The sequence below is a fragment of the Jaculus jaculus genome, chromosome 1, assembly GCF_020740685.1.
Source record: "Jaculus jaculus isolate mJacJac1 chromosome 1, mJacJac1.mat.Y.cur, whole genome shotgun sequence".
In the NCBI taxonomy this organism is placed as follows: Eukaryota; Metazoa; Chordata; class Mammalia; order Rodentia; family Dipodidae; genus Jaculus; species Jaculus jaculus.
The window spans coordinates 327,784,938-327,807,536 of NC_059102.1; the positions used below are offsets into that span (position 1 = coordinate 327,784,938).

General features: G+C 46.7%; 1 protein-coding gene across 6 annotated transcripts in view; it reads left to right on the forward strand.

The window, feature by feature from the left end:
• The window catches only part of Susd4 (sushi domain containing 4), a 137,107-nt gene that overhangs the window by 50,349 nt on the left and 64,159 nt on the right, over positions 1 to 22,599 (forward strand). For all 6 annotated transcript variants that reach the window (XM_045142223.1, XM_045142222.1, XM_045142221.1 and 3 more), the window contains one exon: positions 16,755 to 16,967. In XM_045142223.1, the coding sequence (XP_044998158.1) occupies positions 16,755 to 16,967 (213 nt within the window). The remainder of the gene's footprint in view (positions 1 to 16,754; positions 16,968 to 22,599) is intronic.

Genomic DNA, 22,599 nt, shown 5'->3' on the forward strand with positions numbered 1-22,599 from the left:
GTCTACTGGACTTTCAGCTCTGCCAAACTGAGATTTTTCACTCACTGACCATTTAGGACTTAGAATGCCACGGCACTCAAGCTCCCTTTTTCTGTGTTTCCCCCATTCTGCCAGCCGGGAGACTGGGTTTTGGGGAAATGAAAAGGTTTGGTAACCAGCATGAGTGACAAAGCTCCACGCGATGATGAAGCCAGAAATCCACCCCGGTATTCTGATCCAAAGCCAGATGCGGTCACTCCTCATGGCCCTTGCTGTGGTCCCGCGCGGCGGTCCGCAGGGCTTGCTGGGCAGAGCTGACGCCAACACTGAGGGCCCAACAGGCGAAGGCCCGCGTCTTGACAAAACTGTCCTCACTCCACACCAGCCACAGCTCCAGGATCTCAGGCTGCCTTCACTTCCAGCCTATTGGCTATAAATTCAGGACTTCCCACTACTCCTTCAGACTTGGTAATTTGCTAGAACAACTCACAGAACTCAGGAAGTGTCACGCTTACAGATCTGTAGCACAGGGTACAAATCTGGAGCAGTGGAGAAAAGAGGCTCACAGAGCGAAGTCTAACAGGACCCCAGATGCACATCTTCCATGCCCCTAGGATGCAGCATTTTCCCGGTACATCACTGGGCGTCCCTAGCCAGAGAAGCATTGATGGGCCACGTTTCTGTTTGGGTTCTGTTTATGAAAACCCCATGGACTGAGTTATCTCACATGCAGTTGAACTTTTTAGCAGGAGTTAGGCTGGTAGCATGTGGCTCACAGAATCAAGTCTTTAAACACGTGGTTGGTTCTCTGGCATGGCCAGCTCCCACCCAGAGTCCCCTCTTCACTGTGAATGATCTGGAGATCCTCCTGAGGTATCTTGTTAGCAGAAACTGCCAGGGCACATCAGAAAAAAATAAAGATACTTCCAGAACTCAAGAAATCCCAAGGACTTAGAACCTCCTAGGAAGCAGGGACAAACAAATGCCGGCCAACATCTTCATTATGTAGTCTGGCTGTTTCCTCTTACTTCATGCTTGCCTCCACAGCTCTCCTCAGTTCCACAGAGTATCTAGATTTTCGTCAGCAGGTTGTCATGACTTGTCACCAGCTAACATCACTGTGTCTTTTGTCTTCCCTCTCCTCAGCTGTCCCCTTCCTGGCTGATGGGTAACATCATGAATGGAGATAGAGAAAACGTGGAGATTTGCCTCGAATGTCTGAATGAGGGAGCCCAGCCTTGTGGCTGTACCTTTTACTCTAATCAGACCTCTTGTCCCTGAACCTCACTCCACCAGTACAGGTCATCTCAGATTGCGTTTGACTAGCCTTTCGGAATTCTCTAAGCATTCAGAGGCCCATTGCCTCTTGGGTCCCTTCCTCTAGCAGATGGACAAGGTAATTTCAAGTCTCTCTTTTGTTAGATTCAATAACAAGGCTCTGGAAGTTTCTATAATTAGCTGAGGAGATGGGGGCCAGCCTAGCAGGTGGAAATTGAAGCCAGGTGTTCCTTCTCCAGCACTAGTCAGACTAACCCTGTCCCCAGACAGCCCAAATGAGTGATTTAATCTGACCCCTTTTTCCTCCCCTGAAGAGTCGAGGCCTAGCCTGCCTATCCTATTTGCCAGCTAATGAGACAAATTGTGGGCTCCATAAAAAATTAAATAGCAGCTGCTGCTTTTTCTTCCCATCGAACTTCGAAATTATGGCTCTCTCATTTGCACAGCAGCTTGAGGTATGAAGATAGGGGCCTGCAGGATCCAAGGTCCTTAAATTTAACCAGAATCATATGTTCTTTCAGATTGGCTGGGATAAAATATTTTGAGCAGCTATTCATGAACTGAACTATTAGCCATTCCAGTGGAGCACATGATGTCTGCTCACCCTGCCGGCTGCTAGTTAATCACACGGCACAAGGGGCGTGCTGCCTGGGACAGTGTCACAGGGCTGAAATTAGGAAATGAATGGAGCTCCCAGCAAATTATCAGATGATACGGTGTGAGGTTCGGTGCCTTTCTTTTAGCAGTAAGAGGATAGACAGGGCAGGGGAGGGCTGGGGAGATGTTAAGAGAGCAAAGTGCTTGCCATGCAGAGCATGAGGACCCGAGTTCGAATTCCCACACTTACATAAAACCCGGATGTGGTACTGTGCATTAATCCCAATGCTGGGGAGGCAGAGATACAGGATGTCTGGGGCTTGATGCCAGCTTGCCTGGCTGCACCACTGAGTCCCAAGCTCAGCGAGAGACCTTGTCTCAATAAATAATGTGGAAGAGTGATTAAGGGAAGCTACCTGAAGACCTCTGGTCTCCCCATGCACACTCGTGGGCCCACATGCATACATGCATGCAAACCACACACAGACACACAGGAGGGGGGGAGGACATCCTATTCTACAAGAAAGCAACAACAAAAGATGTGAGTCTATTTCTAAGCAAACAAGAATCTAGTTTCCATTTTGCCCTCGCACTCCCTTTAATTTACTGACGGCTCACAAACACCCTCTACTCTCTCATTTCTAAAACATGCTACGTTACTATGAATCTGTACAAAAATCTGCAAAGCAAAAAGGGCCATTTCTTTGATGTCCTTTAGTGACTGTGTATTTTTATTGTTCGGAGGCAGCGCTGCTATGCTGCGGCACCGGCTGCGCAGAGCACTTCTGACGTCATTTCGTTCTGCTTGTATCAGTACTCCAGACAGGGCTTTGGCTAAGACCAGAGAAAAAGATATTTGTTTGGAGAACTAGAGCTATTTTCATGTACCTGTTTCTGATTCATCTCCATCCTTAGCAAACCCAGTAACTCCACTGACAGCATATTTATAACATAGTGTTTAGGAAATTAAGTGGCTTCAGATCGCATGCAACAGTTCATTATCAATCCCTACCAGACGGCTGCTCTTTCCTCACATCCATCTGTTCTCTGCCATCTCCTGGTACCCGCCTGGCACTATTTATTCTCAGCATGCAAGCAGCCCTTCAGGGGAAGAGGGCCATAATGCTCCCAGCTGCATCCGGGGTACCCACAGCCTTTTGCCCATGGCTGCAGACCTTCAGAGTCCTGGGTAGTTCAGAGACATCACCGTGGTCAGGCAGTGAAGTGATTTAGGGGTACCACTAAAGGGACATGATGGGTGTTTTCTGGTGCCTTTGTGAGATTTAATGCCCATCAGAGCTGGGCCTCTGCCTCACAACTCTGGAGGAACCTGGCTTGTCTCATCCTGTTTGGAGTTGTGGCGACTGTACGTTTGTGGAGGCACATTTCTTACACACTCCCTGGTTACAGCCCCATGCTATAGAGTTCACTGAAAAGCAATATTTATCTCCTGTTTGTAACTGTTCATTATAGATCATTTGAAAAGCTCAGAAATGTATAAAGACTAGAAAAATCGCACATGCAACTTTTAATCTCAAATGACACAGTTAATATTTAGCTATATATTAAAAAAAAAAAAAACCATAAAGGGCTGAGGAGATGGCCCAGTGGTTAAAGGCTCTTGCTTGCAAAGTTTGCCAGCCTTTGTTGGCCCTGGTTTGCTTCACCAGATGCACAAAGTGGTACATGGGTCTGGGGTTCATTTGCAGTGGCTGGAGGCCCTACCACACCTGTTCATTTATTCTCTCTCTCTCTCTCTCTCTCTCTGTCCCCTTGCAAATACATAAACAGTATGTTTTTAAAAGCCATCATGGGGCTGGGCAGATTGCTCAGTGGTTAGAAGTGGTCACTGCACAAGCCTGACAGCCAGAGCTTGGACCCCCAGAACCCACGTAAGGCTGGACGTAGTAGCGCACACATTTGTGGCCCCAGTGTACCGACAGCAGTGGGAGGCAGAGGCGGGAGAATTCTGAAGCTTGGAGGACAGCTTACCTGACATTCACTGCCGCAAACACGAGAGAGTCCCTGACTCCGACAAGGTGGGAGGCAAGTACTGATACCCTAAGGTTGTCTCTGACCCCCACCCACATACTGTGGTATGCAAGGGTCTCTCTCTCTCTCTCTCTCTCTCTCTCTCACTCACACACACACACACACACACACACACTCCCCGAAGATTCTGCAGTGTACGCTGTTTTGTGGGGGATGGGGTAGTTAATACAAATGTAGGGGATTATTCCACTGTCATTAACATTTAGAGATTAGAAAACTTTTAAAAGACATAATCTGGGGCTGGGGTGATGGAGTCAGGAGGATCCCTACGGCACGCTGGCCAGTCTAGTCTAATCGGCAAGTTCTAAGCCAATGAGAGGCTCTGTCTCAAAACAAAATGAAGGTGGATAGCATTTCTCAATGTGATAACTGAGAGAGAGTCTCTGGCCTCACATGCACACACACACACACACGCATGCGCACATGTGCACACATACTAAAAGGAAACATGATGCAATGGTCTCAGATCATTTTACCATGTGATTGGCTCACTGGCTACGTCTTAGCGTAGGTGCCTCTTGTACAGGTGCCCCTGAGGAAGTGGCACCAGATGGACATGCTTGAGAATCAAGAGTTTGGGAAATTTTTTTTTTTTTTTTTTTAGTTTTTTGGTTTTCGAGGTAGGGTCTCACTCTGGTCCAGGCTGACCTGGAATTAACTCTGTAGTCTCAGGGTGGCCTTGAACTCATGGCAATCCTCCTACCTCTGCCTTCCGAGTTCTGGGATTAAAGGCGTGCGCCACCACGCCCGGCCACGAGTCTGGGAAATTTTATCCAAGGCTTTCTAGTAAAACACGTCAGGGAGTCTGTCCCCATGGGCAGCTCCAGGCCGCATGGCTCAGCTGTGCTTACCCAGAGCAGCAGCTGTGGTCACTGACCTGTGTGAGGGGCACTGCCTGGCCTCGGGAGATGGGTGGCCTTGCTGGTCACGGGACTGATGGGAGACTAAATGAGCAGCACTGGGGAAAGTCCTCCAGCTGATCAGCAGAAAGGCACATGGGAGGCCACTGGACACTGGCCCAGATGCTGGACTCAGCAGAGAAGCACCAGCGCGGCGATGTGTCACTCTTGAAGCCACAGACGTCGCACGGGAAGAACTAACTCACCAGCGGTTCGTGAAAGATGAAGGAAGGTCAGCCAGTTTCGCGCTTGCCACAGGCCCAAAGGTTGTCCAGAAAGACCAGTCCTTTGGCTGAACGCAGGGTGTCCCGGGGAAGGACTTCAGCCTAGCCCGTGTGCATTCTAGAAGCTGCCACCAGGCTCGCGCCCCCTGTTCTCTTCAAACACGCTTACGAGCCTTGGGGTGGAGATCACGAGGCAGAAAACCTACACTCGAGTGTTCCTCTAAATGAGCTGTAAGCCAGCATCTTTGATGCTCTCCCTGCCACTTCTTGCAACCCCTTCCCTAGCTCTACAGCCCATGCCAAGCCTCATGCCCACCCTGTGACCCTTGAATAGACCCCACACAGGCCCTATTCTATCTAACCTTCTTTCCCCTAGTTCCCATCACACTGGCCACATGCTGCTTCCTCCAGACTCTGCTTCCTCCTGCCCACAAAGGCAACGTACAGAGGGAATAAGAGAGGGGCTTATCCACAGGGAACGGCGCCAAGATCTTCAAGGTGGTTGGAGACAGTCTGTGCGCTGTAGCCCTGTTTATTTTTATTTTTTTTTTACCTTGAACCCTTGTTAGTCTGTTGCAACAAGTTTTGTTTTTCAGTCTTTCCTTTTAATGCTTTATCCCGTGATGCTTCGGGCTAATTTGGTGGAGGAGGAGGGTGAGCAGTCCTTTCTACGCATCAGGGTGTCTATAGTCAGGAAAGAACTGCGAGCTCGTGTGTGTCTGCGTGAATGGATTCACACGGTGGTCCTCGTAAGGAAGTGCTTGTATGTCATCCTTATTTAACCTTACCTTTGGGTTTCACGACCTCTGTGCTCTTTCTGGAGAGGAGTTTTGGTAGGAGCCTAAGGTTTGGGTGCCTTCAGATGAGCGTGCCCCTCCAGCCAAAGCATTGTCATTCCCCACTGAGGCCTGTCCTGCTGCCCTTGGGGTATGAAGAGACGGGGTGTGGGGTCTGGCTCCATGTTCTAGGTCTCTCCTCAGATGTGTGCTTAGGCAGTCATGTCCAGAGGGACTTTTTTTTTTGTCTTAATTCTCATCTATAAAAAAGTTATTTATGTGGATGCTAAGATTCCTTCCAATAATAGCATCATGCAATTTCTAGACAGCAGTCCTGCAGAACTTTATATCTACTTGCCTATTGTTTTGCAGCTTTTAGATATTGTTGCATGTAAATTTGTGTGTATGCATGTTCATATGTCTGGGTACATACGTATGTGCAGGTGCATGGGCACATGCCTATGACAAGTTGGCCAGAGGATGAAGTCACGTGTCGTCCTCGGTCAGTCTCTACCTTACTGTTATGAGGCAGAGTCTCCCTGAACCCTGAGCTCCTTGAGTCATCTGGAAGGACTGGTCAGCAAGCTCCAGGGAGCCTTTTGTCCCTGATCCCCAGTGCTGGGATTACAGATATGTGCCACCATGCCATTTAAAAAAATTTTTTTTTGTTCATTTTTATTTATTTATTTGACAGCAACAGACACAGAGAGAAAGAGGCAGAGAGAGAGAGAGACTGGGCGCACCAGGCCCTCCAACCATTGCAGACGAACTCCAGATGCATGTGTCCCCTTGTGCATCTGGATAATGTGGGTCCTGGAGAATGGAGCCTTGAACCGGGGTCCTTAGGCTTCACAGGCAAGCGCTTAACCACTAAGCCATCTCTCCAGCCCCACCATGCCACTTTCACATGCACGCTGGGGATCCAAACTCAGGTCCTCATGCTTCTGCAGCACGCACTTCACCCCCGAGCCATCAACCCGGCACCTAGGATATTCTTATACAGACTTAAGTGTCCCTGTTAGGGGGACAGGCGATGGAACTTACCGTTTCAAGTAAATCAGCTAAATAAATTACCTCGCCACACTCAGGTCAAAGGTCTGCCTGCATGCACCCAAGTTGCCGGTGAAGGGGCTTCAAGCTCACGATCGTTGCTTCACCCAAAAGCTACTGAGTCACGGGGTCAGTGGCTACTGGGACATATGGACAGTTTTCACGGTAAATGTATATAGGTTATGGAAACAAGAATTTCCTCTGGATCAGCATGTCTTTCCCTGTTCTTCCTCACATCCGTGAGGCAAGCGCTGCTCCCCCACTCACCCAGTCCATGCCTTGACGTGCTGCCTCGCCGTGGGCTCAAATCAGTGAGGTCAGCCAGCCATGGGCTGTGAGACTGTGAGCCAGCAAAAGCCTTTCCTCATCAGAAGCTGGTCATCTCAGGCATTTCATGTTTATATATTTTATATATATATTTATATCTCATATATATATATATATAACACCTCCATCCTACTCACCCCTGCCCAAAAGTCCCCAGGGCTCTTTTTTTAAATTATCTATGTAGGGCTGGAGAGATGGCTTAGTGGTTAAGCGCTTGCCTGTGAAGCCTAAGGACCCCGGTTCGAGGCTCGGTTCCCCAGGTCCCACGTTAGCCAGATGCACAAGGGGGCGCACGCGTCTGGAGTTCGTTTGCAGAGGCTGGAAGCCCTGGCGCGCCCATTCTCTCTCTCTCCCTCTATCTGTCTTTCTCTCTGTTTCTGTCGCTCTCAAATAATTTTAAAAAAAAATTATCTATGTATTTTTGAGGTAGGGTCTCACTCTAGCCCAAACTGACCTGGAATTCACTATGTAGTCTCAGGGCGGCCTGGAACTCTCAGTGATCCTCCTACCTCTGCCTCCCAAATGCTGGGATTAAAAGCGTGACCACCACGCCCAGCTGCCAGGGCTCTTGAGAGTGTAGAGAGATTAAAAACCTCTACTTGACCTAGACTTTACAAATGAACTGCTGAGGTGGTGGGAGGCTATACAATCTTGCTAAAAACAATTGCTTGGAAGTTGTTGTTGTTGACAGTTGGATTTTCATAAAGTGACTGTGAGAACTAATGGTTTCAAACTGTTATAGTGATCTCTTGGGGATGCTATAGGATAAAATGAGACAGTGTATGTAAACACTTTGCAAGCTGTGAAGTCATGTACATGTGGAGAACATGTTTTAGTATTGCCTAAAACCTGTTAACCAAAAAAGAGAAATTTTAATTTTTTTATGAAAGAATAGCCCCAAGCATTCTAAGATTGTGTTGCAGTCAGGTTCACATTGCTGGTAGAAATCACCCAACCAAGAGCAGCTTCTGGGCAAAAGAGGTTTATTTTGGCTTACAGGCTTGAGGGGAAGCTCCACGATGGCAGGGGAAAACGATGACATGAGCAAAGGGTGGACATCACCCCCTGGCCCACATAAGGTGGACAGTAGGAACAGGAGAGTGTGTCAGACACTAGCAAGAGGGAGCTGGCTCTAACACCCATAAGCCTGTCCCTCCCCCCAACAATACACTGCCTCCAGGAGGATTTAATTTCCAACTGCCATCAGCTGGGAAGGCTAGCTTTCAGAACACCTAGGTTTATGGGGGACACCTGAATCAAACCATCACAGATTGCATTCTAGAAGTACATAGGTGTGTTTTAACTCCTCATGAGTTGTCTCCTAGGCTGTGGCAGTCTTAAGCCCTTGTGCTCTGGGAGGTTGTTCTCAATTTTTACTAAGAAGAGACTAGAAATTTTGGCATCTAGAAATGGAAAGGACCCAAGAAATCAACCCCTTGCTTCTTTCAGCAATCAGACATGGAAATCCAGAAAGGTCAAGTGTATATGGCCAAGGTCGCAGAACTAGCCAAGACAGGCAACCTTCATTCACTCAATAAAGATTTGCTCACAACAGAGAGACATCTTTAACCAAACCAACCCATATCCCAAACATCTATCTACATATTTCTCATTCCAATATCTGGACAGTTGACGAAACTAAGGTTTACAGCTGCAGCAGAATCCAGCCCCCTCCCGCCCCTCCCGCAGCTGGAAGGAATCCTGGCCGTTCCTGCTGGCTGGTTCTCTGGGTCCCGGCGCCTGCTTTGTTTTGGGGGGGATGAGGGGGGGGATGTTGTTCTGGGCGATGCTGGCACAGCCAGAAGATCTTGTTATGTTGCTGGGCATGCTTTTATGGGGCAGTATCATGAGACTGCAGTGAAAATCACATTATGAGTTAGCTTTGTTATCGGTTTTATTGGAACTGAAACTGAGTGAAAGGACTTAGGAATAATTGGGTAATCAAAGCGAATTAAATCAAGAGGGGGAAAATATCAGTTCTGGCATCAAACGGGGACTGCTCTGACTTCCACATCTGTGGTCTTTATCCATTTTAATCAAGTCTAAATTATGCCATTAAGACTTATCTCTGCGATGTTTACACTTGCTCAGACATAGCAGGCTTTCTACTCATCTCTGGATATTTCTTGAAACGTTAAAACCTCCTCAGTATTTCCAGGGAAGTGGTTCCAAACTCGATGAGCGTCTAGAGGTTCGTGTATCTGCTCCATGTGGTGTTCACGTCGTTGCTGGGCAATGCAGTCCAGGTTTGGAGCCTGCAACCCGTGCAGGTGCGTTCCGCGCTCCTCCACTCATGTCGTGTCTTTAGAAATGAGGTGTAAGTGGTGTCTTGGTGGAAATCTCCTACAGCAAACAGCATATCACACTACCGGGGTGGCAGAAGTATTACTATAGTAACCAGCCCTGTCTGGGTTTCCAGTGTTCCTTGGCTGTATTTCCCACGGGATATTGCTTTCGCACTGAAAATCTGTTTAGCCTAATAAATGGCAGCAGCCACTGGCTTCCTTCCTTTCTGTCACAGATTCTTCTTAACACTGTAACTAATAATCCACTGAATTATGGAATAACACAGCAGCCACTTCACAAGGACGAAAGTTCATGTAGGAACCTTCCGTTTCCTTTGTTGAAATTTGAGTATCACTAAAAAAAAATATTTTGTATTTATTTATTTGCAAACAAGGGCAGAGAGAATGGGTTACGCCAAGGCCTCCAACCTGGTGCAAATGGAACTCCAGATACATACATCTCTTTGTGCATCTGACCTTATCTGAGTACTGGGAGCTGGATACAGGTTGGGTCTTAGGCATTGCAAGCAAATGCCTTAACTGCTGAGCATTTTTTCCAGCCAAGTTTTATTTTTTGTTGGTGTTGATTTTTTTTTTCTTTTTTTGAGGCAGAGTCTCTAGATAGACTGACATGGAATTCACTACTTGGCCCAGGCTGACTTCAAGCTCCGATCCTCCTACTTCAGCTGCACAAGTGCTCCTGGATCCTCTTGGCTTCTCCTCCTATGGCCCTAGATGCATTGGGATTGCAGGTGCATGCGCTGCTGTGTGTCCAGCTTTACATGGACGCTGGGGACTTGAACTCGGGCCAGCAGGCTTGCAAGCAGGCACCTTTAATCACTGAGCTGTCCCCCCAGTATTATTGAGTTGTTTGCTCTATGTCTTATTGGAACATTTAGTTTAAAGCTCTTCTTTTGGCCTGGGTGCTTTCTTCCATAAATCCTAGGGTCCTTGGTATTTCTGTGGTTAGCTTGATTTGGTGTTCAGTTTGATTCATTGGTGCCCTGTGCTCAAATCAAGGGGTGATTTGGGACCGGGATGCTCACTCCAAGAGAGGCTGGTAAGTGTCTTCCATGGACACATGTGTCTTGCCACGAACTATTTCATGGCTGAGCACTTTGGCAAGAGAAGTATTCTATCATATCTGTTACTCTTCCTATGGTTAATAGTTATGTTCAGAAACTTTTAATTCGATCTAGAGACATGGCTTAGTGATTAAGGCACTTGTCTGCAAAAACCAAAGAACTCAGGTTCAATTCCCCAGTACCCATGTAAGCCAGATGCACGAGGTAACACATGAGTCTGGAGTACATGAGCAACGGCTGGAGGCCCTGGCGCACCCATTCTCTCTCCCTCCCCTCCCCTTCTCTGTCTCTCAAATAAATTAGTTAAATAAATGTTTTAAAAAAGCAAGAATAGGTTTGAAGATTTTGAGATCAAGGCAGCTGTGGGAGTTGCGGTGATTTTTTTCTTTGCAGAGCAGTGGGCTTTCATTCTTTGGGAAACTGCTGGGATGTTCATCAATAGCAGCTTTCCTGTGTTCACTGCATGCTTGTCATCTGCCGCTTGTTAGTTTACATGCACTGCCATCTCTCTTAACCCGCACGATAGCTCTGGAAGTAGAGACTGTGCTTGCAATACGCGCTTCATAGGTGCAGAAACCCACAGATTTAGTGACTTAACGGAGAGGTTAAGTACCCTGGCCATGGTTACACAGCTAGAAAAAGAGCAGAGCTGGGCCTCAAGTCATGCACATTCACTCTACCACACATGCCCTTAACGCACCAGCTAAATTATTCCAAAGAAACATGTTTCCCGCATCATGACAGAGGGAAAGTATTGAAATCCATGTTTTGTCCAACCTCTTGGTGACCACTGAAAGGCACAGAGCAAGCATGCGTGGACCAGGAGAGCAGGAAGCCAGACAACAGTCCTCCCCCCACAGGTTAGGACGCGCGTCAGCCTTTCCTGTCTGCTTCAGACAACTCATTTCTAGACAGAGCTGATTGTAGCCAGACTTGGCGGCGCAGGCCTGTAATACCAGCTCCTTAGGAGACCGAGGCAGGAAGATCGCAAGTTCAAGAGCAGCCTGTGCTACAGAGTGAGTTCAAGGACAACTTAGCAAACCCTACCTCATGATAAAGAGTAGGAAGCAGCAAGCCTAAGGAGAGGGCCTCATATGCAGTGCTGTCTGAGTTCATTTCCTAGCACCTACCTAAGCTGCTGGGCAGGGCCATGTGTACCTGTAACTCCAGTCCTACAGACAGCAAAGACCAGAGAAGCGCTGCATCTCACCGGTCAGTCAGTCTGACTGAAGAATGGCAGTTCTAGGTTCAGTGACGGACTCTCTCAAGGAAACACATGGATAAAGACCATACGGGGACTGTCTTCTGTGGCATCTGTACATGCGCATATGTAGCACACGCATGTGCACACACACATATGCAAAATAAAGAAAGGGCTGGAAATATAGCTCAGTAATAAAGTCCTTGTGTAGCGTGTATAAGGCCCTAGATTTAGTACCCATCATCAAAGGAAGAAAGGACAGAGATAGGGAAGAAGAGAATGAGGGAAGGGAAAGAGGGAGGGAAGGAAAGGGAGCAGGGAAATAGTACTGATTATGACCCTTGAAAATTTGATTTCACAATTTCAAAAGGTTTAGATATAAGCACAGTTTCCAGATACAAACCAGTGAATGAGGCCGAAGCAGGATGTGGTGTCACATGCTTGTAATCCTAGCACAGACAGGAGGCTGAGGCAGGAAGATTGCCCAGACTACATAGGAAGCCTTATCTTAGGGTAAAAAAAAAAAAAAAAAAAAAAAGAGCTTGGTGTGGTGGTGCACGCCTTTAATCCCAACACTCGGGAGGCAGAGGTAGGAGGATCACCATAAGTTTAAGGCCACAATGAGACTACATAGTGAATTCCAGGTCAGCCTGGACTAAGAGTGAAACCCTACCTCAAAAAAAAAAAAAAAAAAAGGAAACAGCAAGAAAAAACATCAAACATTCTCAACATTCAGGAGGCCCTGGTTCCTATGGTCTGAAAGCTCTCATCTCCCTTCCCTAGCTCTGTATGTTGATAGAGTAAATTATATAAACAGATCGTGGTTTGGCCTTCCTTATCTTTATTTATCTTTTTTTTTTTTTAAAAAAAATGCTGTTCTCCCCATCTTTCCCTTTTCTTCTTACAACATAAGCTGAAATTTTGCCAGATATGGAGATTGTTTGTGCTGAAACACAGGAAGCCAAGAAACACTTAATGATCTTGTGTGGGCATGTGTTATATCGACTCTTTATAAGCAAGCTATGGTTTCCCAGCGATTTTACCAATATGCCTGTGTCTCCTGTTATTTCTGTCACAAGCTGCTCCTGCGGCCTCATCCTCTTCAGGCGGCCTCTCCTCCTGATGGACCCCTGCTCTGTCGCTGCAGAATCAGACATGGCTGGTAGCTTGGAGTTCTGATTAGCAATCCTCTTGGTGTTTCCTAAACTTCCTGTCGTTAGGGAAGGCGGCCCTCTGTGTGCCTGGCCTTAGCTCAGGACAAGGCTCCAGGTCGTGGAGAACTTCTGTGGAGTCTGCTCAGGCGAGCCCTGCAGTGCTGTCAAGAAGGACTCATGTCTTCAAGTGGAGCCAGGGAAGGGACAACCCAGACACTGTCCTCGGCAAGGTGCCTGGAAAACTAGGCCTGCTGGGTGCCCTGAGCAATCAGACCGCCAGTATCAGAAGCATTGTGTTTTGCAATCTCGGCTTTAGAGACTGGCTCCGTCTGCTTCGTAGCTGTGACTTAACGTGATTCCTTGGTGGCCTCTGTCTTCCCCTTCTTCTCAGGGCTGATACACAAGCCCTGCCCCGGTGGTTTCTGGTCATTGATCCTGCCCTGGGCTAGACAGGATGTCTACACACGTGTTCATTTAGAAAAATAAGGTAGTTCTAAGTGTGAGGATTTGGAGAGGGTAGAAACAAAGCCTTGAGCCATTCACGAAATGAAAGAGGATGGGAAAGAACCACGCAGACACGACTTCATTAGTGGCAGGAGCAGAGACTGAGTCAGAAGGCCCAGGCTTGAGTCCCACTGGAAGTCACCCACCAGGGTGACTGCACCATCCCGTAGCTTCATGCCACCCAGCCAAAGAGGTCAGACCAGAGGACTCTTAGGGTGACATGAATGCCACCAGTGGGTCTACGGCCAGTACTGTGCAGGTGGGGACAAGGCTTGAGAATTGCTCTTAATTCTGTTTAACACTTGCAAAAGTGTCTACTTAAACCTCTGCAGGGATGCCTGTTTCCAGCTTGCCCCAGTACCCTCTCGCTAAGGAGATGCATACAAAATCAATTTCTGTGTCTATATCCTGTTTCTTCCCCCACACACTCATAGAGCAGTTTACAGAGAAATGGAAACCCAGCCCTAGTTCTAAATTGATTTGGCTACATTTGATACACTTTTCCTTTCTAGAATATGACTTTTCAGCTATAATAGCCTGAAAGATTGCTTTTCATACCTCTTTCATTTTTATGATCCCTTTCAAAGACTTCTTATGTGGCTCACGGTAGACTGTTTGTTTGGTAGGTTTGGCCAGCTCAGCAGTAACCAAGCCAGGAGTGTCAAGACCTCATCAAATAGATGCGTTTCTTTGTGTGAGAAGAGAAGGTCACTCCCAATCCATTACTCACATGGATTTTTGGGTCAGAGAAAAGAAAAAGAGGTGATCTTGGAGTCCACTGAAACTGGAGTTCAAATTACAGCCATGCCTTTGACGTGATCTGGGATCACAACACGGGGCAGGGAGGGAATCAGTGCTGATGATGGTGATGCCAGTACCCAAGAGGGAGGTGCCAGCCAGCAGAGTTGGCCTTATGGGTACCAGAGGGGACTGCAGACTGGGGCCGTGTACCTGAGTTTTCCAGAACCTAGACCCCAGACACTGCCCCCACCTGTGAATGGACTGCTCACATTAATGCAGGACCCTGAGAGAAATGGCATACTCTAGCGGCAGGGATGGCCAGCCCCCTGGCACTCATGTGGTTTAAGTGCCCAAACCCACACATCTGTCTATCTGTCTGTCTGTCTATTTATCATCCATCTAACAATTATCTATCTATCCATCTATCGTTGATATATCTACCTATCTATTATCTATCCATCATCTATATCTTTCTATCAGCTATCTATTTATCATCTATTTATCTATTAATCATCTATCTATCTATCTTCATCATCATCATCTATCTCTATCTCCTGTAGACCCAAGAGAGCCAGTGGTGTGAGTCCCATCCTGAGTCCTGGTCTAAAGGCAGGAGAAAACCTGTGTCCCATCTTGAAGATGGACAGGTGGAAAGGATGCTTTGCTACTCCACCTTTTGTTCAATCCTGGTCTTAAACTCTAGATGAGGCAACCTGCTCTGGAGAGCGAGCCTCTCTGCTCCATCTCCAGAGTCTCATGCTGATCCCGTACAGAAACATCTCACACACACTCTGAGGATGTTTAACTAGTGTCTGGGCACCCTTAGCCAAGCCAAGGAGACATGTTAAATTGACGTTACCAGATGTCTCTGGCATGTATTTGCTACACTCAAGATTCACCTTAGGAGGAACAGCCAAGGGAGGCCGCTGTTAAGGACTGATGAAAAGGGAGTGCTCCTCTCCTCCTCCTACTCCTCCCAAGACCAAATATGTGGGAAATCATTCTATAAACTAACTTCTGTTCTCTAGGCCATGGCTACTTCATTCCAAAGCATAACCAGAATTTGAAGAATGGGAGGGAAGTAGCTTGAGGCTTTGAGAAAGTAGGTTCATAGGTTAATATCATATGGGGGGGCTGCACACAGATTATTTTTCACTCCTCTTTCTAATACCTACACCAGCCCACTTCTTAATGGGCTCATTATCCGCTGGGGCTGATCATCACCATTACAGAAGGACGCTAACAGAGGGCTCTACAGAGAAATGGCCTGGGCTGGGAATTGATCTGCCAAGGGATAATTTGAAACGTGGACTCTGAGCTCTGGCAGGCTCAGAAAATTACTATCTTGCTCGATGGGATTAGTTGTCCAAATGAAGAATATTTTCTTCTTGCACCATCCCGTCTTCTGATGGCTCTCTTCTTGTGACTTGTTTGGGTTCCTAGATCCGAGGCCAGCAGCATTTCCGATCCTCTGTCCTGTGCCAGGCACAGAAAGACAGCCACATGACATGACAGCAGAGCACCTGTCAGGAGCTGGGCTCTAAAAGGAAGGACCAAGTAAAGAAAGAGCACAGCATCGCGTTCATGAGGAATTCTGTGGCTCTCCCATTGTAATTTTCATGTAGCTGTCATCACTTTTTTATTAGTGCAGGAGTTCTTTTCCTGGTGGAGTTGGTCATTTTTCTTATGAGTCTTGAGCCTTCTATGGAATTGTCTGTCCTCTGAAAGAGAACCGCTTTGTGGCCAGGATAGTGTGGCTAGGTGAGGGACTCCAAGTCAGGATTGCTACGTGTTTGTTAGCACTGGCTAAAACGTGTGTGTTTGGGGAGCACAGATGTCTCAGCCAAATCCCTAGCATAGACTTTCCCTGCTCCCCATATTGCTGAGGGACCAAGAAGGCTGAGGTATTTTGGCTCATGGGCTAGGAGAAGGTTATAGAAAATTAAGGAATACGGTTCCCTCAGGTTGGAAGACGACAGAAGGATTGTATGCCTCGGAATAGTATTTCTCATGCCTTTTGTCTGTGAAATACTTAAGCTATCTAACCACACACATCCATTCATTCATTTGCCCATCTACCCATCCACCCATCCATGCATCCACCATCAATCCACCCATCCGTTTACCATTCATCCACTCATCCATTCATCTCTCCACGCATCATCCATCTGTTAACACATCCATATACTGACCCATTCACCCATCCACCCATCCGTTCCAGCACTGGGATTCTAGGTGGCATGCTCTCACGCCTGGCTTTTACATGGTGCTCGGGACCTGAAAGTGGCTTCTCATGCGTGACAAGCACGTTACTAACAGCTGCCGCCCCAGCCTATCTTTTCTTACTTTGTAGAAAAATGGAGTGGACTGCCTTTACAGGACTTGGGAGTTTCCTTAGAGGGAACATTTGGAGCAGTGTGTGCACAGAAGACCCTTCCTCACCCTTGGCACTGACATGTACATACTCTTGGCTTTGCTTGGTGACCAGACTGGAGTGGCCCAAGGGACATGAAATAATATGGTACCTGTCATTTGTCTAGGGAGACTTTAGCATGAGAAGAATGCATTCAAGCCACTTTTCTCTCTGTCTTTGTCAATGTAGGGTTTGATGACCTTCATGTGTGTGCTGACCCCGGCGTCCCAGAGAATGGCTTCAGGACCCCCAGCGGAGGGGTGTTCGTTGAAAGCTCTGTAACGCGATTTCACTGCCAAGACGGCTTCAAGCTGAAGGGCTCTACAAAGAGACTGTGTGTGAAACATATTAACGGGACCCTAGGCTGGGTCCCAAGTGACAGACCCATCTGTGTGCAAGAAGGTAAAGTACCCACTCCGGGGAAACCAGTCTCGTGACTTGCACAGGCCACGGGGGCGGGGCCTGCATGGCACTCCTGAAGGGTCACTCTCTGGGGCTGGTCCTGCTTGCATGCTAATGCACACGGGTGAGTGTGACACTGTCGTCCTTCTCTGTCAGTTACAGTGCAATTTTTCACCACTCCATCCATGCAGGAGAGAAACTCAGATGACATTAGGGCAGTTTGTTCCCAGGCTGCCAACTCAGCACTCATTCCCATATTAGTCAATGAAAAGGGCGTAAATACATTGTGTAGAAACGATTTACTGATACGGAAGATGTATGTGACTTGGAGGATTAAATCAATTACTATGATCAGTCCCGGGTTTGACGTGACTCACTTAAGAAAGAACTGTGACAAGCCAAGCAGATTGATGTGGTAGACAGTTATTCTTAGAAAATGTCCCTAAAACTATTGGTGGTGACAGAATATCCATTTGCTTACCACAATTACCCTAAATCTGTTCACCAAAACAACTTCATGTGTAGTTTTTTTTTTTTTTAATTATGTGGTATGTGTGCATGCACGCACGCTCTTACATATGTGGGGACACATGTGTGGGTACACATACATGCTGGTGGAGGCCAGAGGTTGATGTTGGCTGTTTTTACCTCGGTCACTTTCCACCTTATTGTTTTGAGACAGGTTCTCTCTCTGAACCTATTGGACCAGACAAGCTAGCCAGCCAGCCTCAGCCGACTTCCTGTCTCCTCCCCAGCATAAGGATCACAGGTGTGCCCTGCCAGGCCTGAGTTCACGTGGGTGCTGGGGATCCAAACCCAGGTCCTCATGCGTGTGCAACAAGCCCACTACCCGCTGAGCTGTCTCCCCAACCCCTATATGTTGGTTGTTTTTCACTCTGTATGCACATATATAGTTCTGGGAAAAAATGCCTTGAGTTTAATTGGAGTGTCAAGAGGTTGATTACGTATCTCTGATGATCAGCAAGCCTGAAGTTGGAGTAGGTATGAATCAAGAATTAACTGTAGCCCCAAATTTCCATGAGGCCCAGACCTGTTCCATTTCACTGAGCTCATTAGGAATTGGCTTCACTTTCTCTTAATATCATTATTGAGTTTATTTTGACCTGATGTGTATTTCCCTTATGAAACAAAATACTTTTTTTTTTTTTTTTGGTTTTTCAAGGTAGGGTTTCACTCTAGCCCAAGCTGACCTGGAATTCACTATGGAGTCTCAGAGTGGCCTTGAACTCATGGCAATCCTCCTATCTCTGCCTCCCAAGTGCTGAGATTAAAGGCGTGCACCACCACGCCCAGCTATGAAACAAAATAATTTAATCTGACAAAAACTTTAAAAATATCTATTATGCTGTTTTTCATCAAAATTTCAAAGAATGGGTCAGATAGTGTTTTGCCTTTTGCTGTTTGTGCTTTAGTTTTCTCCCCCCCCTCTCTCTCTGTGTGTGTGTGTGTGTGTGTGTGTGTGTGTGTGTGTGTATAAGGCCAAAATTAATATAATAAAAATTTAAGGTTTTCAACAATAAATTTACTTTTTCTTTTTGCATGCAGCCCATGCAAGCTGTAATTTCTGTAAGATTCTATTCACTTGAAAGTTCATTTGGTTCATATATGTAGAGTTTCTTGCCAAAACCTATATGACCTAATACCCTCCAGTGCTTAAGAATCTCAGAGAACGAAGACAATCAAAACAGGCCTACTGAATGCAAGTTTATTTAAGGGTGGCCTTGAGGAAAATGGAGATGAGATCGCTGTCTCAAACCTCAGTGTCCAGGAGTCAGGGGTGCAAAGGCCTTTGATGGGACACAAGGAGCTAATATAGTGAAACAATGGAAGGAAATCCTTGGGCTTCTTGGGGTCCTGCTCTTTCTGAAAGTCCATCTGGATTTTTTGAGGCAACATTTGCATTTTCTTTTAGATCAGCCAGTTCATGTGAACTTCAGGAGAGAAGGGGTTACAGAGAATACCAGGTAAACAGGATGGATGTTAAAAGATTAGAGAAAGACTGGTGGGGAGGAAAGGACAGATGTCCCCAGTTCATCACCTCACATCTCAGTTCTCCAAAATGAGTAACTTAGCAAGTCTCTAGATGGGGACGTTTCTCTACGTTCGCAGTGTGGATACAGTTTCTGTTTGTGGTGTTCCTCTACGAGATGTGCTGTCCTGCTTTTTGTCATAAAAGCTCCATTCCAGTCAGACACAAGAGCACATTGTCTCATAACTCCAGTCCTCATTTTGATTTGCTTCGTGTTTGCCGACAGAGACACTGAGTCTCCAAGAATCTAGGATCCCCTGGAGCCCAATGGAGGCTTAGCGATGGCCAGGCCAGTTCTAGGCCCGGGGCTTGTCTCTGTGACCTGGACTCCTTCTAGTCCTAGTCCTTCACCCTGCTGGCCGGTTCTGCCTGAGCAAGTCCATCCTTTCCAGCACAGTCCCAGGGCATTCTGAGTGGAGTTGGGCAAAAGTCCTCTCGGATGCTCCCAGCTGTTTCTCCTTCCCACCCCCACCTTTGGTTTTTCGAGGTAGGGTCTCACTCTAGCCTAGGCTGACCTGGAATTCACTCTGTAGTCTCAGGGTGGCCTTAAATTTATAGTGACCCTCCCACCTCCGTCTCCCAAATGCTGGGATTAAAGGCGTGCCCGGCTTAACTCTGTCTTTTCACCCCCCACCCCCTTATGCCACGCGTGGCAGCTATCTTCCCTTCTTTCATGGCCACTTTATTCCAATCTAAATTGTCTGGCCTAGGGAAATAAGTCTGGACTTGAAGAACTGATACTACAGGAAGTATATTCCTCCCGTGTCATCCGAAACATCCAACCTGAGAGCAACACGGAGACCCTAAGCTGCCGTAGCATCAAAAAAAGCCCCATCCCGCACAGACGGTCACCTCCCCACAGCTGCGCAGAGGGGGCCCTCCTTGACCTGCCATCCTCTGCGTCCTCCCCACGCTACGGCGAGCGGCCCGCGCGCTCCGGGTGAGGGTCGGCTGTCCCTCCTGTCTTCTCTTCCATGGGCAGTGTCAGCAGGCTCAGTCTCGAGAACCTCTAATGTGTGGCCGCAGCTGCTTCTGCTGTTTTTCTCAGCGGATCTCATCACACAAGCCCAGACGAAAGCATCTAGTCTAAGAGCATGCCCGTGGGCACAGCTGCTCACCTACGAGGCCACGGTGCCAGCCTTCACCTGGCCTTTTGCCTTGCCGGCAAGTCTATACAGGGGCATTTGCACAGAGGAAAAAACAAAAATCCTTTCCTACTTGTCAGAAGAAACAGCAGAGGTGAGATGAGATTGACTGCACGTGAACTCACTTCGCAGACACTGAGCACAAACGTCAGGACCTGCACAGAGCCGGTCAGCACTGTGCTGAGTGGGTCTGGCTTGCACACCTGAGCTGTAGCTGGATGTGTCCAAAGACACTCCTCCCAGCACTAAGGAGGCTGAGGCAGGAGAACTGAAATTCCAAAGCCGTCTTGAGCTATACTACAGTCCCTGGGTCGACTAAAAAGTATTTTGAAAGTAGATTATCCTCCAAAAGACTAAAATGGAGTTAATTCAGGACCTATTTATATTATGAACAAATATTTAAGTAGGTGAGAGAGAAAAAAAAGTCAACCCATGTCTTTCCAGGTCTGCTGATGGCCAGCACCAATGGAAATATCTCTTGGTTTAATCGTCCTTTGCTAGAGCTGGGCTCAGCACACACTTCAGCCTTCGTGCCCTGGGTATGCTAGTGGCAAGACAGAAGTTTTCGTCGTCGTTGGGTACAGAACTCAATAAGTAATCACACTCAGCTCCTGGGTTGGCAAGAGTCTAGCACAGCACCCAAGTTCCTCCTCCCTAGAAGCCGCATTCCTGGGAAGGGATTCCTGGGAAGGCGACTGTTTTCCAAGTCAGATTTGTGTAGCAAGAGGCTTGCATATGGACAGGTCCAGGTGTCCCTTGAGAATCTTTGGATGGAGAAAACGGGGTCCAGAAGTAGAAGCTTTCTCCCCACCCCCCTTAAGTTTCCTGTTCTGGAATGGGGGCTTTGGGAAGTAGAAAGAGACTGGGGTAGAGACACTGCAGACTTAAATTTTTATGAAATGGGATTTAATATTTGAGGGCTTCCTCTGCAAGCTTTCTCTGCAAAAGCCAGGGGAACCCATCCATTTCCAGCTAGATTCCGTGAGCAACTCTGAGAACAGCCAGTGGTTGTCCTGGTCACTATTCTATATCACTTTCGGATAAATCCATATTAAGCAAAGTATATTCATCACACTGGAGTCCCCAGTTCTAGAAGACAGTCTGTTTAAAGGTGTCTTCCTGAGCAGGTAGCCACAGTGACACGCTTCCCTATCCCAGCATAATGCTGTTAAGAGACCTTACATGCCCCTCAGCCAAGCACCATTTGTGTTAGAACAAACTGCTTGAGCAGACTTGGTCAGAAAAATTCTTCCTCTTTTTTTTTTTTCAGTAATTCAATAATTTATTCCTCTAAAAAAGTGTGTAAAAGTATATAGCTCTCATCCACAAGGTATATATGAATGACATTTAAAATGGAGGCCTTTCGTTATTGTTTCTTTTTATCAAAGTCTTTAGTGTACTGTTCCAGTGCTATACTGTAGTTTTGAATGAACCTCACATACTTTTGTATTCTTTCAAATTGTTTGCTATATATAAAAGAAGCTCACTGCAAAATGCTTGAAGGAAAAAGAAACAAAAGAAATTCAGAACTTCCCAGAAATGTACAGCTTTTACATTTAAAAAAGGTTCTGAAATATACATACAAACATGCCGGACAATCCCTCCTTCTCCCCTCCCTGCTTCTCCCTTTTAGTTCAAACCATGGTTAAGAGTTCTAATTTCTGCAGAATTTCCAAAATTAAAAATTAAAAAAAAATAAAATAACTTCTCACTCTGTAGCAAATCCAGGGCTTGTACATTTCAGATTAATTCTGTAAAAAACTCACAAGTAAAATAATGCATATTTAAGGGAAATATCATACAGGCTTTTCACACAGAAGTACATAATAGGATTTTTTAAAAATCTATTGCCATTCATTTATTTTTGCACAAAAAACGTATAAATATGTCACCAGCTTTTCTTAACTTAAAAAACTTAAATAAAAGACACCAGATGGAAACTACCCTTTGCTGCCTTAAAAACTTTTTTTTGTAGAATTTTTTTTTCTTTTTCTGCTTAGAATTGGGTTTCTAGGGAAGAAAAGCCCCTGCATTAAAAACAGCCCATTAAAAAAAAAAAAATTCAAAGTTCTGATGAATTCTGGGAAAAAGCAACCCCAAAGTGGTAAAAGATTACAAATATGTACTTTATAGTTTGTCTTCTCACCAAGATAACTGTACACAGTTAAATTCTTCCTCTTATAGCTGGCCTGTCAGTTCCTCTCAGCTGGAGAGCAGCAGAGAAGCATTGTTTGAATAACACAAGATATGTATCCCAAAAGCTCTGCCTTCCCCAACAAAGTCACAGCCTCTTCCTCCTTATCCTCCTCTTCCTCCTCCTCCTCAGAACCCCGGATACAGCGTGCAGCACTAAGCAAAGATCAGGTCTTAAAGGTGGCATCAGGAGCCATGACATAGAGGGAAACATGTGACCCCAGGGGGAGACTTGCCGTGTCAC